The sequence below is a fragment of the Panthera tigris genome, chromosome D1 (genome assembly GCF_018350195.1).
Source record: "Panthera tigris isolate Pti1 chromosome D1, P.tigris_Pti1_mat1.1, whole genome shotgun sequence".
Taxonomy (NCBI): Eukaryota; Metazoa; Chordata; class Mammalia; order Carnivora; family Felidae; genus Panthera; species Panthera tigris.
This window is the reverse complement of record NC_056669.1, coordinates 80,603,184-80,618,407: the sequence shown is the minus strand read 5'-3', so window position 1 is coordinate 80,618,407 and position 15,224 is coordinate 80,603,184. Positions and strand designations below refer to the sequence as shown.

Sequence of the window (15,224 nt, the reverse complement as noted above, 5' to 3'; positions counted from 1 at the left end):
ATGCCCATGCTGCTATCCACTGGCTGCACTTTGAGTGATGGGTTTAGCACAGACACTAAATATATGACATTAAGATACTGTTTCAGGAAATTTTACATCAGGATACTTCTTCGTTCGGTCTCAGCTTTAGATTACAGTCATAACCCAGTTCTTATGTATACATACTGACTGGAATCATCTTTACTTTACAAAGAAAAAAAAAAGCAAAAGAAAGAGACATAGACTCCAGAGATTGATTCTGAAAACTTAATTCTGAGTGACTATAGTAATTATGTTTACTTAAAAATAGCACAATATTTACACACTACTTACAAGGTTCCATCTTTACCAATGTTGGGGCTCTTCTGCAATAGCAAGACTCAAAGTAGCAGGAGAGAATAGTTTCCTAGACAAATACAATGCTTCTTAATATCTGCTTGGTCAGCTCTGCTTACGCTTTAAAAAATTCAGTATAGCAATGTGCAGGCAGCTAATAGTGTATCTTAGGAGTTATTTCATTCAAATCTGTTATGCTAAAATTAGTATGAATCATTTGAAATAGCAATCAATTCCAGACCTAAAGTTTGGCATGTGGAGAGTCTGGACCTTTCCTTTGCCAGGTAGGTTATCATACAGATGCCAAGTCATTTTTGGTTTGGGAGGGACCAAAGAATTACTTTCTAGCCTAGAATAATACATGAGCAATATCTGAGGTGTTCACTTTGCTTCTTCTCATGATAACAAAAGCTTCCGAAATCACAGAATATCTCCATATTTCAGCGACTAGTGCACAGACACTTACAAATCACTGAATGGATTATATGGCAATCACTCCAGCTTTTCAGACTTAGCACAGTGAGGGAAACAATGGGGTAGAAGGTGGAGGATGAGCGTCCCAGGACCTAATTTGTCAGTTACTGAAATTGGCAAATTCAATCTTGGAGTTTCAGGCTCCTCATCTCTAGAGAGAGGAAGTGACTCTATCTGTCCTACCTTGTTAGGTGGCTGGAAGGATCAAATAGAAGGATACATTCTGACTGGACTTAGGAAATGCTGATGAACTACAGATCCTGAGGGCCTATCTCTGACAACATACAAACATATTAGAAGCGGAGGTGAACTTTAAAAACATTTAAAAAATAAAAAGGCTCTCACGCCATCACTGATTTTCTACAAAAATAAACAATATTATAATTAAGACTTTTCATATACACTTCCCACGAGGAAGCAAATGATTCTGATAGTGAAATGTGGTCAGGTCTGGATTTGAATCATGGGATGCAAAATTTTGGATTATTACTCAATTTCCTTGATTCTCATTCAATTTTCTCCTATCTTAAAAGGTGGGATATTTTGAGAATTAAATATGTAACACCTGAATCCACCCAGTAAATACTCACTAATGTTTATGATAATAATAAGGAAAGAGAGTTACTACTCTGTCTATTAGTATCAGTCTCACCAACACATCACCAACATAATCTAATGCTTTATCTACACTCTAGCGAATCTGTGTCACCTTGGCCATCTTACGGACTCAAGACTTCATGGATGGCACATTGTGGAGATGACTCCTAATGGAGCTTTAAGTTCCTTTGCTAACATCAATGGAAAGCAGAGAATTCTTGGAAATTGGTAAGATATCTGGTTAAAGGGCCAAAAGAACCCAGTCAGAGCACAGGCTCTACCCAACCAGCTGTGAAAGCCGGGGAATGAGGCACAGGGTGGTGCAGATTGGTGATAATGGTCATTTATTTTCCCTGATCTGCAAAACCAGTTACTCTTTGTTTTGCCTCCCTGAAGGGTTATTTTGAAGATGCCTTGGTAACTGAATGTGAAAACGCTTTGTAAACAAATGATAAATAGCAGCAATAATAAAACTACAGCCATTTTCTATCAAACTGCCAGGAGAAATGATGATCTTGAAAAGCTGGATAATTGCCTGTACATTATTCACCACCTAATGTTTACTGGTCAAAATACCCATGCACAAAATATCTTTCCCACTCCAATAAAGGAAAAGCACAAGTGAAATCTAGGTGCACATAACTGATTTTCATTTCTCTCTTTCCAACTGTATACAAATTAGGTTTTAAATTTTTATAATGATGGTTGTCACCACGTGCGCGCGCGCGCGCACACACACACACACACACACACACACACACACAAAAGAAAGCGAGAAAACACTTAAATTTCTTCTCCAAAGTTAAAGTCTGAAAAATATCAAAATCAGTCATTTCCTTAATTGAAAGTCTACACTCAAGCAAATAACAGGACATTCTCTTTCTCAGTTTAGTATGTCATATACATTTATAAATGCCCGTCCTATTTATTTGTACCCTTCCCAGATGCATCCAAAAAGTCAGTAAATACTTATCACTATTTGTAGTAAGTAAATTGTAAAGAGGTAGGCTATAGTAATGCTTAAAGTAGTTTAAGAATTATTTGGAATAATATAACTGAATTTTCATTTTGTGAAATTAAACAGAAAATAATAACAAACACAAAAGATAATAAAACATATTATGATATACAATATGGTGTTTATTTTTCTAGTTTACTTTTAAGTTTGACCAAAACAGAAAAAAAATACTTTTTCCACTATTAAAAATGTTTTCTATAGAGTCTAATATACACGTTTATCACACATTCCAAAAGCAAGTGCGCACTAAAACTAAATTATATAATATTACATAGAAATTCGTTGCTATTTTAATATACAGGGTTTTATCCTTCTGCAAGTCTCTGAAAGAAAGATGTTTATCAGAAAACCCACTAATTATGTAGTAGCAAAATCTCACTAATTCTATAGAGCACACTGAACTTAACCCAGATGTGTTATCAATACATCCAACATGATGCAGGCTCATGTAGAGAAAACAAAACAAAACAAAACAAAACAAAACAAAACAAAACAAAACACCCTCTGCAGTTGTAAATTTGTATGTTGTGACATTCCAATGACTTTTACTTTATTATAGAAAAATAATTTTGAAAATTTGCTACACAGACGAGGACCAAATATGTCCAAGGGAAATGATAAAAACTCATTCTAAATCTGACCATGTTAACCTGACAAACAGAAAAGTCTGACCTGGCTAAGGAGCATAAATAATAATTTTATTATTTTAAAGAGACTTTTAAGTACTAGTTCCTTTAATATTCATTCTAACTTCAAATTTTTCCCCCTATGATTTACTTTTCCTGTCACCTGTTCCTACCACATCTAAATTTAATGCTTAAGAGAGTCCAACATTCCCCTATCCTAAAATTAAACTTTTTCCTATTCTAATGTCCCAAATTATATTCAGCCACTTTCTTTGGTAAAGGAATTACATTTATGGAATCCTTTCCTAAAGCATTCTGATATTCACACTATATGATTCTAGTTTTGTGTCATTCTGACTTGTAATATCCTGCAACATTATTCAATAGAGTGTATTCTGTCACACTGACATTCCGCTTTCGTTAACGAATTCTTTTGCAAGAAGCAGAAAAACAGCCAAGTGTAAGAAGCCTTTTGTTTCTAGCATCCATTAAATGAAAGCTCATTTTCCTCAGTGAAACAGGGCCAAAGTGATTCAGGTGGGAGAGTTTCTCCTGTCTCAAGGTTGTGGTTTGATTAATTCCTTTGTCATAGCTACTGTTACCACAATATTTAAAGAGAAGTTTTGAGATGATGCTCTTGAAGAAAAGTTTGTTTTGAATGCTAGAATATGAGAGGCAGCTCAGTTGGTGAAATAAGAGTAGGTCTGTGATTCAAAAAGATGCTGTGTGGCCTTGATAAACCACTTTGTCACTCTGGATGCTAGTCTTTCCTTGACCACCTTTGTCAAATAAGAGATTTAAATTGAATTAGCCAGAAGATTTTTGCCCTGTCTGTTCTTCTATTACTCTAGAGGGTCATCGTTTACCCATCAATCCTGGTTTTATAACTATTTTTTACATTAAAATCTCCTAAGAGGCTAACTGGCAATTAAAATTCTCCTGCCACAACATTACATCAAGAGAGGATTCCAGAAATGGCAATGGTAAGTAGAAAAAAAAAATAGATTATCTTATTGTAAACATGGTTAAATTTGGTGTCATTTTGGAAATTGTAGAACAAATCAGAAAAGTTTCTCTTCCTAAAATTTACAACTGCTGATGTGGGTAATTGAATGTCTTCTTTTTATTTCTTTTTCCCAAATGACAGATTGGTTGTAAACAAATTACACATCACCACTAACCTGCCCATTGATTTGCTGCTCCGGTCAGTGTAATAGCATTTTTTCCTGAAAAATAATGGATACAGCTGAAGAGAGTCACGTGAAAAAAGAGAAACCAGAGAGTGACTACATTCAACCACATTGAGTATTTTAACACTCGAACTTCCGCCCGCCTATTAAATACATGAAATAAGCCAATATAATAGAGTCAGAACTCTGAATATGCCTTGTTTTAATTTCAGAATCTAAGTTAATAAGCAAAGAATTCTGATACATCAATACATCACTTTTGAATATTTTATTTTTAAGTCCATATTTTGACTCTGTCTTCTGCTACACAGTGCATAGGAACTGGATCATTGGCTTACGTGTTATATGAAGTCTTTCATCCATCCATCCATCCATCCATTTATATTTCTATCCATCTAAACATATATGTAACGAATGCTTATTATTTTGCAAGGTATGTTAAAGTATAACCATTAAAAATTTAGACAAAAAAAGAGGGTATCTACCCTCAAAGAGCTTCCTTTATAGTTGCAAAGATAAGTGATAGCTATAATAAAGTGTGATAAGGCAGGAAAACAGAGAGGGCTATGCGTGTACATTGGAACGGATCTCAATTAGTGTTTGTAGATGAAGGAGAAAGGAATCAGGCAAACCTTCTTAGAGCATGTGTTTTCTGTGTTGAATCTTGATACATGCATAAGAGTCATCCTCTGAATAAAATACTTAGGACATGGTATTCTTGACATAATTACGGGAGCAACACCAAGTATTGCAAGATTCAGGAAACTGCAACTACTTCAGTAATCTCTGAAGCATAAACTGCAAGTTGAGCATAGTGGTAAAAGGGATGATGAACACGCACAGATAACAAGGGGTCCTACCACTGATTCTAAGGTTTTGAATGAATTACAAAGGGAAAACATGGAGTAGTTTGTTTTAAGTAGGTGTATACCATGTCTGATTTTAAACAAACTAAAAATTCTGGTGACAGGGGTTAATTCAACTCTTAAAAGATTCTTACCACATCCTCATTTTGGAGCGCAGGAATCTCATAGTCTGGGCCTTCTAAAATGACTCTTTATCCCCACCCACCAAAACCCATTTCAGAGGATCAGTAAATTCCTCCCTGTGTGGTATCTAGAAAGCAGGGTTGAGTCAGGACAATCAATATGTGGTCCTAACTGTGTTATTAACTGCTTAGAAAAGTTGAAAACCTTCTGTACTACTGCATTTCATTGCAAACACTGGTTATATTGCTAGAAAAGAATTTTTTTCAGTTGTCCTTGCCATACCTCAATACTAAATTCAAATGTGGAATTTCAAGGTTTGCTACATCCATCTTAAACTCATTTAATTATCTCCCCATTTCATTTTTTCAAATATACAGAAATTTGCGTGCATACATAATTCAATCCCCATTGGAATATAAACCCATCTTCTTTCTGAACTTCCTGTACACAGATTGGCTTGCATTATTTAGACATCATTATATAACTGATTACTGATTATCTTCTACAGGAGATTGGGCTTCTTGAAGATAGTAGTTTTATTTCATTTCACTTTGTATTCCTGGTGTATACTTGGTACATCATTTGATAAACAGTAAGCACTCAGATGGCTGATAAGTGTTTAATTTACAGTTTAATTTATTTCCTTCAAGGCCTGAGACCACTTTGCATTTAATAAATATTTGCTAAATGAGGTATTATATATATATTTTAAAAGCTAAAAATGTAGAAATTAGTTTAAAATAATTTTCAGCACAAAAAAATCTAGGACTGTTATTTAGAGGAGATAAAAATTATAATTATTGACCATAGGTATGGTGAGGTATATTAGAAAAGCAAGGGAGGGACGTTTGGATTAAACACGATTCTACATTTATCTTTATTGCTCTAGTTTGAAATTTTTCATAAACATTTTTTTGAAATGTTTTGGGAACAATAAGGAAAAATGAAGGAATGAAGTTATAAAAAGTGAATATACATACTTTTTAGACCATTAATATTATGAAAGCAAATAAAAATTAAGAGACTCACTTTTCCCAAATAACTAACACTCTAATCCCCAGTCAAATTTAGGGTAAACTATGTGGGACAATTATTGCTGTTGTGTCCTCTTACTTGAGGATTGGATATTGCTTATCTGTTTGGCTATATTAAAGGATGGAATTTCCTTCTGTCTTTACAATCTGTTGGAGAATTGCCTGTGATGCACATCACATTCTGATTTAATGCTTATTCATTAATACAAGTGTCTCCTTTGTGAAGTTTCCTGGGTTGGTGACATTTTGTTTTTCTCCCAACAATACACAAGTGTATTTTTAATCCTTGAAATCCATAATAACCTGTAATTTTCCTTAATTCTTCCTCACAAATGAACCTGCAGGACCATATCATTTTCTACCCATAATCCTCCACCTTGTTTATTTATCCTCCACTTTTATTAATTACATATTATTCATAGATAGAGCTTTCTTTATTTTTCCCTGAATTTTTCATTTGAAAGATTCTATTTTATACCTTGCATCAGGACAGCATCGATCTACCTATCTACCTACCCACCTATTTACAACTGCCACTCAAAACTATAAGTAAATTGTTATGTGAACCACTGTTTCCAACCAGTGTTTCACACAGCCACGGGGCTGAGGGAGATGGGCAGTCACATGGGTGGAACCCTACGTCCCCTGCTCCTTGTCAAACAGAACTACTTCACTCTTTAATTGTTGTTAATGTTTATTTTTGGGAGAGAGAGAGAGGTACAGTGTGGAGCGAAGAAGGGTCAGAGAGAGAAGAAAGAGAGAGAGAATCCGAAGCAGACTCCAGGCTCCCAACTGTCAGCACAGAGCCCTATGCAGGGATTGAACTTGGAAACTGTGAGATCATGACCTGAGTTGAAGTCAAACACTTAACTGACTGATCCCCCCGGGCACCCCAGAACTATTTCACTCTTAATTATTTCATATATTGGGCTGTCTGAATGTTCCTATGTTATTATATTTTTGAGTGAAGGATCCTTTGCATATAAAAGTGATCTAAGTTTAATCCCAATTATGATAAAAATATTATTCTTAATGTTTTAAAAACATCTCCCTCCCTCAAATCTACTGTGTTTAAAATATTTGTGGGAGAAGCTTAAGAATCCCATCAGGGAACTCAAACAGAGAGCTAGGAGATGGCTGAGTTGGCTTACAATATGTTTGACTCTTTTCATATGAAAGTTAAGAATGAATAAGCATCATCTTTGAACCACATGATATTTCTGGAATGTGGAAAACACAGACTAAGTCCTTGCTGATAGGACAAAAATAAGAAAATTTGAACTATTTTTATCCTCTGAATTTTTCTTGGGTAGTTTTGAAACATCAAGTCTCAAATAAGAAAATTTGAACTATTTTTATCCTCTGAATTTTTCTTGGGTAGTTTTGAAACATCAAGTCCTTGCTGATAGGACAAAAATAAGAAAATTTGAACTATTTTTATCCTCTGAATTTTTCTTGGGTAGTTTTGAAACATCAAGGCCATATTTACTTGGAATAGTAATCAGAAAAAGAAATAGCTAGAAAATTTAGGTATATAAAATTCTACACATATATTTAAGCAGAGAATTTAGATAAAATGCTCACATTTCATGTTCATACAAAAAGCAGAAACCTTTGGCAGACCGGATTATAACTCTAATAATTTATTCTGAATAAATTTGCAATTTTTCTTTGTGAAATATAACATGTAGGTTTCAACACTGAATAAATATGCAGGACAGCCAAACATGGGTAAATTTTTTTATGCATAAATTTTTTAAAAACCCTTGCCCTAAAAAGAGATATGGGCTTTTCCTGTTTAAGTTCTTTGTTATTCTTGCATATTTTGATTTTAAGTCAGTATATATGTTCTTAAATGTGGTTACAGTTGACAAGTGGAAACTGAATCAGCCGTTATAAAAACACTTTGCCATTTAGCTTATGCTTGTGTAGCATTCTCTTTTTACGAGGTGACGGCTATGCCAATTTTCATGTGTACCTTAAAAATAAAAGAGAAGTTACTAAGGAGTTAATGTTACATCCATTATTTAAACTGCTCTGGAAAGTGTTCCACGAAAACTCTGTGTTCCAGGATTTGTCAAACTGTTTTCCCAAGAACACCATGATATGAAGATAAAAAAATCCCATCATCAAATGGAAAGGGTGCTTTGTATAACTAACTTTTAAAAATGGTAAGATTTATTAAAATATTAAAATTGCCAAGACAATATTTCTTTACCATCTGCATCAGAATCATGTGGGATGCTTGTTAACAATGTATATACCTGCTCTTCCAGAATTAATATTCCATGATGTCTAGGGGGAGAGTTCCTGGAGACTTGATTTTTACTGTTTCCCAGGTGATTATAACATACTTTAAAGGCAGAATGAGAATCTACAATAAATAAACTTACTGTTTAACTCAAAAGTTCAGAAATATATTTGCTTACAGGATAGTTTTTTCTTAAGAACCTGTGAAACTAGTATTCCTTTGATACATTTTGGAAATGTTGCATATTTTCTAATATTTATGTTATTAAATCATGAGAGTACCAATGGTATTTCCCAAAAGTTTTAGTATGTAGCCATTGTAAACATTATTTTATTTTATTTTATTTTATTATTTTTTTTAATGTTTATTTATTGAGAGACGGAGAGTGCAAGTGGGGGAGGGGCAGAGAGAGAAGGAAAAACGAAGCCCAAGCAGGCTCCTTGTTGCCAGCACAGAGCCCGAAGTGGGCTTCCATCTCTCAAACCATGAGATCATGACCTCAGCCGAAATCAAGAGTGGGACGCTTAACCCACTGAACCACCCAGGCACCCCATGTGAACATTATTTTTAAAAACATGTTATAAAGAAGAAATTTCAGCCACAACATCAAAAAGAAGAAATAGTAAGGGCCTACATTTCAGGGTTTTCATATTTCTTTCTTTGGATCTATCAGAACTCTTCTTTCAAATGCAGTCTTACCAGGAAATTAAAAAAAAAGAATATCACTTAAAAAAAGAAAACAATATCTATCTGAACAGAATATTTTCTCCAAAAGTCATCCTGGGTCAGGACACCATGGCACACAGCCTGGAGACCTAAGCTCTACGTCATACCAACCGAGGACACCCACAATCCGACAAGGTAACTGTCATTTTAATGAACTTCTAAGAAAAAGAAAACAAAGGAATTAAATTCTGCAGACTGAGCCAGCCAGACGCCCCACTTGGTGAGATGTTTACACACAATGTTTACTGATTCTGAACTGTACCCGAGTGCTGAAACCCACAGAAACAGGACACTTTGTGATAGACTTCAAAGGTTTCCTCCTTTTAGATCTAAGAGGAAATTGCTTTGTACATGAATTTAATTACAACTCTTTTTTGAAACAATGGTGAGATCACAGGACTAGGGAAGGATGAAGGCACCTGATTAGTTAAGATGAATTTGGAAACTTTTTAGCAATTTCATCATGATATCAGACACTAGGTCATTGTCTTGAGTGTTGTACTTTGTGCATGCGTGTGTGTGTGTGTGTGTGTGTGCGCGTGTGCGTGCGCGCGTTTATTTTTGAGAGGCAGAGCATGAGTGGAGGAGCGGCAGAGAGAGGAGGACAGAGGATCCAAAACAGGCTCTGCTCTGACAGCAGCAAGCCCGATGTGGGGCTCAAACTCATGAAATGTGAGATCGTGCCGTGAGCCGAAGTCAGACACTCAACAGGCTGAGCCACCCAGGATCCCCTGAGTGTCCTACTTCTTTTGCATCCTGTGTTTATATCATGCAGTCAAGTTAGAATTTGTTAAAAATCGGTAATTTTACAATCATATAAATAAAATAAATGGTACCCACAATCCCCCATTAGGAGCAGTCATTTTTAGCATATTATAGTTTCTTCCTATTTTATGTCTATGCATTTTACATTGTTGCAATTACACTAAGTAATTACATATCATAATATATATATAATTTAAATTTTATTATTTACTATTTCCTTATAGTCATTAAGAAATTGTATACCCATTCATTTTATAAATGAATTATATTCCAGTCCAAGAGTATACTGAAATCCTCTACTGAAATATACTGAAATCCTCTACTGTTGAACATAGAAGATATTTCCATTTTCCACAATTGTTAAGTGATACTTCAAGGAATGTCTTTACACATTTTTCAATTATCTTCTTAAGATAAGAAGTGGAAGGTGTAAAAAGATTTATATGAGTTTCAAAGCTCATAGAAAATATTTTCAAGTTGAGTTTCAGAATAGTTTATGAAATTTGACTTCCATCATAAATAAACAAAGGTGATCAATTACCATATCTGTGCAATGTTTGAACAGAACTATTTGTAAAATCCTTCTTTAATTTCATAGGTTAAAATTTATTACATTGTTTTAATTCTGCATGATTATATGTCATGTGAATATGTTCAAACCAAATAAGAAGAAATAAAATAGAGCAAATAGCAAATATTCTCCCATTATCACCTTTAATATATCCCAGGCAAGTATTTCAAGATTTTTTAGAAGATGACACAGTGTCAAAGGGGTAAAATTCCTCAGATGTTAAGAAATGTAGAATACTACAAGTATATACTTGTCAAGCTATACTCTCAAAATTAGTTCAATAAAATGACTTGAATTTAAAGCAGTCCTTTGTAGACCTCAAACTATCTAATTATAACACAAGTAACATCTCATAGACCCTTATTTGCTTCTAGGAACCAAGATTCATAGAAATGTACAGACTTCAGGTTCTCTTAGGTATATCTTATCATTTATATACATGCTGAAGAATTAGAAAGACTTTTCTTTATCGTCTTATGATTTTTATTGTTAATATTACTATTCCTTGCCAGGGCACCTGGGTGGCTCAGTCGGTTGAGCGTCTGACTTCAGCTCAGGCCATGATCTCACAGTCTGTGAGTTTGAGCCCTGCATCAGGCTCTGTGATGACAGCTCAGAACCTGGAGCCTGCTTTGGATTCTGTGTCTCCCTCTCTCTCTGCCCTTCCCCTGCTCATGCTCTGTCTCTCTCTGTCTCAAAAATAAATAAAAACATTAAAAAAATATTAACTATTCCTTGCCAAGCTTTTTGAGGTATTATTTGCTTATCTCTTAAATATCATATTAAAGAGAACTATTAAACTCTTAGCCAAGTTTGAATATGAGCCAATTTAGGTATCCAATTCTAACAGTGGTAGTAAGATTCTTCAGTAGTTGCCAATGCTTAATTTCTGTTTTGTGGACAATGACTGTGTCTGCATCTTTCAAAGCCTGAGGTGTTTCAAATGACTAAAAAGATAGGATCACAGGGGTGCCTGGGTGGCCTAGTCTGTTAATCATCCGACTTTGGTCATGATCTTACCATTTGTGGGTTTCAGCCCTGCATCAGGCACTGTGCTCCAGATTCTGTGTCTCCCTCTCTCTCTGCCCCTCCCCTGCGCACACTCTGTGTCTTACTCTCTCAGAAATAAATAAACATTAAAAAGAAACTTTAAAAAGATGGAATCACTATCTCATATTTTATCTTGAATAACATAGAAGCTTGTCATAAGACTTGAGGAGGTCAGCACTCTTACCAGAACTGGCGTCTTCCATGCTACCAGGTCTGACACATTTCTCTATATTTTTGCATTGTGCTCTTACTGTTCATTTATATTCATTATTTAGAGGCTCTTTTACTGATATCTGGTTACTCCTTCTAAACCCTCTTATCAGTGATGAAGCACATTGAGTTCCAAATAAGCATAAATGTTTGTATCTTTTGCACACAGTAGGAACACTGTTGAATTTTACTTTGAGAAATTATGAAGGAAGTGGTTCATTCTACATATAACAGATTTCCTTATACACAATATAAGGAAACTCATGTCTATTCAATCTTTGCTTGCCTATAGGAAGAATGGAAAAGTCGTTGAATGGAGTAGGCTTCTCATCTCCCTTTGTACTCTGGTACTGAGGACAGAGCTGAAAAGCCACCTGGTTGAATTGCAACTGAAGAATGATTCTTGGTAACTGTTACACCACAAAAAACACTGCATTTGTTTACAAATGGATGCTACATCCTTATGCTTCCTGCCTTCCACAAAAACAGTAAGAGTTTTATCAACCCATATGAAATAAGAAATGAGATTAATCTTGGGATCAACTTTTTCCCTCCCTCTAGGTAAGTCCACTGAGAAATGATACGAAGCATCCAAGGGACCATAAAGTTTACCACATTTGGCAAGCATCTTAAAAGAAAAAAAACAGTGCCCAACCTATTATAAAATTTGGGAGAAAAAGCATTTCCTCTATAGAAAGAGTTACATGTACTGCTCTAAAGTTTTGCAGAAAACAGACTCATCTTAATATGTACTGAGATAGAATGAAGTAAAATTCGGAAGTACCTGAAGGGCATCCTGATATTCAGCCTCTCTGCATACTTGCACAGCGTGTCCCATGGAATATGAATTTTAATAAACATGATATCAGGGTTTGCAACAGCTGGCTGCAAAGGATAGAAAGACAGGCACCATTATTTAGAATCAGAGCTGATGATACCATGCCACAATTTGATTTGAAAGGAAGAAACACCGTCACCTTGTCTCCACATAAACCGTTGTCACTGATTTAAAGGGGATTTATATGAATAACAATTCTCAACACAGCAACACCTTCATAAAAATGTAATAATGCCATTGCATGCATACAAGAAATAGTCACCTATGTGAGTTAGTGCATTTTCTTATATTGACTGTTATCAAGATCCAGAATACCCAATCAGAAAAATCTTGAGCCAGTCAGGGATATGAAGGTAGTCTTATTGCAAACTTTATCATGATCCTACTCAGAGGGAATAAAAAACACTGACAGTTGCCACCAGTCATTCATTAATTCATTCACTTATTCTTCTGGCATATTTTATTGAGTCGCTAAATCCTGGGAAAAATGGAATATAAATCATGCAAGTCCATGACCTTAGAGAGCTGTCAAATTTGCACACTTACTTTAACCTTTTAATCCATAGAAATTTGGGTGCCTTTGATTCAGACAAAAGGTTTTTTTTATATTTTTTAAATGTTTATTTATTTATTTTGAGAGACACACACACACACACAGAGAGAGAGAGAGAGAGAGAGAGAGAGAGAGAAGGGCAGGGAGAGAGGAGAGAGTGAGAGAATCCCAAGAAGGCTCCGCATTGTCAGTGCAGAGTCTGACACGGGGCTTCAACTCATGAACTGTGAGATTATGACCTGGGCTGAAATTAAGAGTCAGATGCTCAACCGACAGAGCCACCCAGGTGCCTCCAGACAAAATTTTTTTTAATGTTTATTTATTTTTGAGAGAGAGAGAGCACAAGTGGGCGAGAGGTAGAGAGACAGGGAAACAGAATCTGAAGCAGGTTCCAGGATCTGGGGTATGACCTGAGCAGAAACCAAGAGTCCAAGGCTTAACTGACTGAGCCCCAAGTGCCCCTGGTTAACGTTGTTTATTTAAATTTCATCTAGATGGGGCACCTGAGTGGCTCAGTCAGTTAAGCATCAGACTTGGGCTCAGATTACAGTTCCTGAGTTCAAGCCCCAGGTTGGGCTCTGTGCTGACAGCTCAGAGCCTGGAGCCTGCTTTGGATTCTGTGTCTCCCTCTCTGCCCCTCTCCCACTCACTCTTTGTCTCTCAAAAATAAATAAACATTAAAATTTTTTTTTAAATAAATGAAAGTAAATAAATTTTATCTAGATGGAACTTCTCAAGAAACATAACAATCTTAAAATCTCAAAAGCATAGAAGAAATTTATCAGTTTAATTTAAAAGCATATATATTTTATAATTAAACTAATGTTTCATATCCATACATTCATGAAGCCCTATGTTTTAGATGTGGCTAATTTCACAAGTTTGCCCAAACAATAATTCAAATGAGTATTACCAATATTAATACAAATAATAATACAAAAAGTATTATTAGAGAGCCATGGGATAATCATCAGACTAATACTCATATGTAGGGCATCATTGCCATTGGGCAGACACTTTTACACACTAGCATTTGCTGAAGTTTATTATTCTATGGAGTACTATAAAAAAAAGAGGCAGGGTATTTCATGGCCACAAAAATTTTGAGTTTCTCCCTGGAGGACTTTTGACAAACTTTAATATGCATATACTTGCTAAAAATATCCAAGATGGTGAAAAGTAAACTAAATTTCCAAAATTTTGGAACATGGATTATTTTTTCCCTGATAGCTTATTGAAGTATTTCTATTTTGCTTGCAAATCATCAAGGGAAAAATAGTAAAAGATGCTTGCCCTTAAGTACAGTTTCCAAAGGCTTTTCTTACTTCAAATATGTTTGTTTTAAATATTAGGTAAAGAATGATGGGAATAAAATGGACAATGACAGAAGGAGACATAGTATGTGTCAAATATCAACAGGCCTTTGAATTCAGACCAAGGTCATACACATTAGCTCTGCTTGAGAAAATAATGTGTAGAATTTTTTTAAATATTAATTTGGGGCACCTGGGTGGGTCAGTCAGTTAAGCCTGTGTGTTAGGCTCAGGTCATGATCTCACGGTTCTTGAGTTTGAACCCCATATCAGGTGCTGTGCTAACAGACTGGAGTCTGGAGCCTTCTTCAGATTTTGTGTCTCCCTCTCTCTCTGCCCCTCCCCTGTTTGTGCTGTGTCTCTCTCTCAAAAATAAATAAACATAAAATTTTTTTTAAGTGAGCATTAATTTATTCAAACAACTATTTGTTTTAAATATGTATTTTTTTTACCCAGCTAGAAAGAGAAAGGAGAACAATTATGATGTTATCTCTAGGTTCTTTTTAGTGACTATTCCAGACTTGGTTGAAAGGTTTCTGTGCAGAAGTGATAGAATCAAGAAAATCTAAGACAGAAAAAGCATAGGCATTTAAATGACTCTTTCATTGAGGCAAGTGAAGAAAGAATTTCATGTTTTATTATAGTTTTTCCTGCTTAAGTCATACAAAAGTTCTTATATTCAAAAGATTCTTCTTTTAAAATTA

At 35.1% G+C, this 15,224-nt stretch overlaps 1 protein-coding gene across 4 annotated transcripts in view; it reads right to left on the bottom strand.

The window, feature by feature from the left end:
• ANO3 (anoctamin 3) overlaps nucleotides 1-15,224 on the bottom strand; it is a 183,800-nt gene that overhangs the window by 99,006 nt on the left and 69,570 nt on the right. For all 4 annotated transcript variants that reach the window (XM_007098476.3, XM_042958503.1, XM_042958504.1 and 1 more), the window contains 2 exons: nucleotides 12,601-12,701; nucleotides 4,212-4,256 (listed from right to left, as the gene is read on the bottom strand). In XM_007098476.3, coding sequence (XP_007098538.2) covers nucleotides 4,212-4,256; nucleotides 12,601-12,701 — 146 coding nt within the window. The remainder of the gene's footprint in view (nucleotides 1-4,211; nucleotides 4,257-12,600; nucleotides 12,702-15,224) is intronic.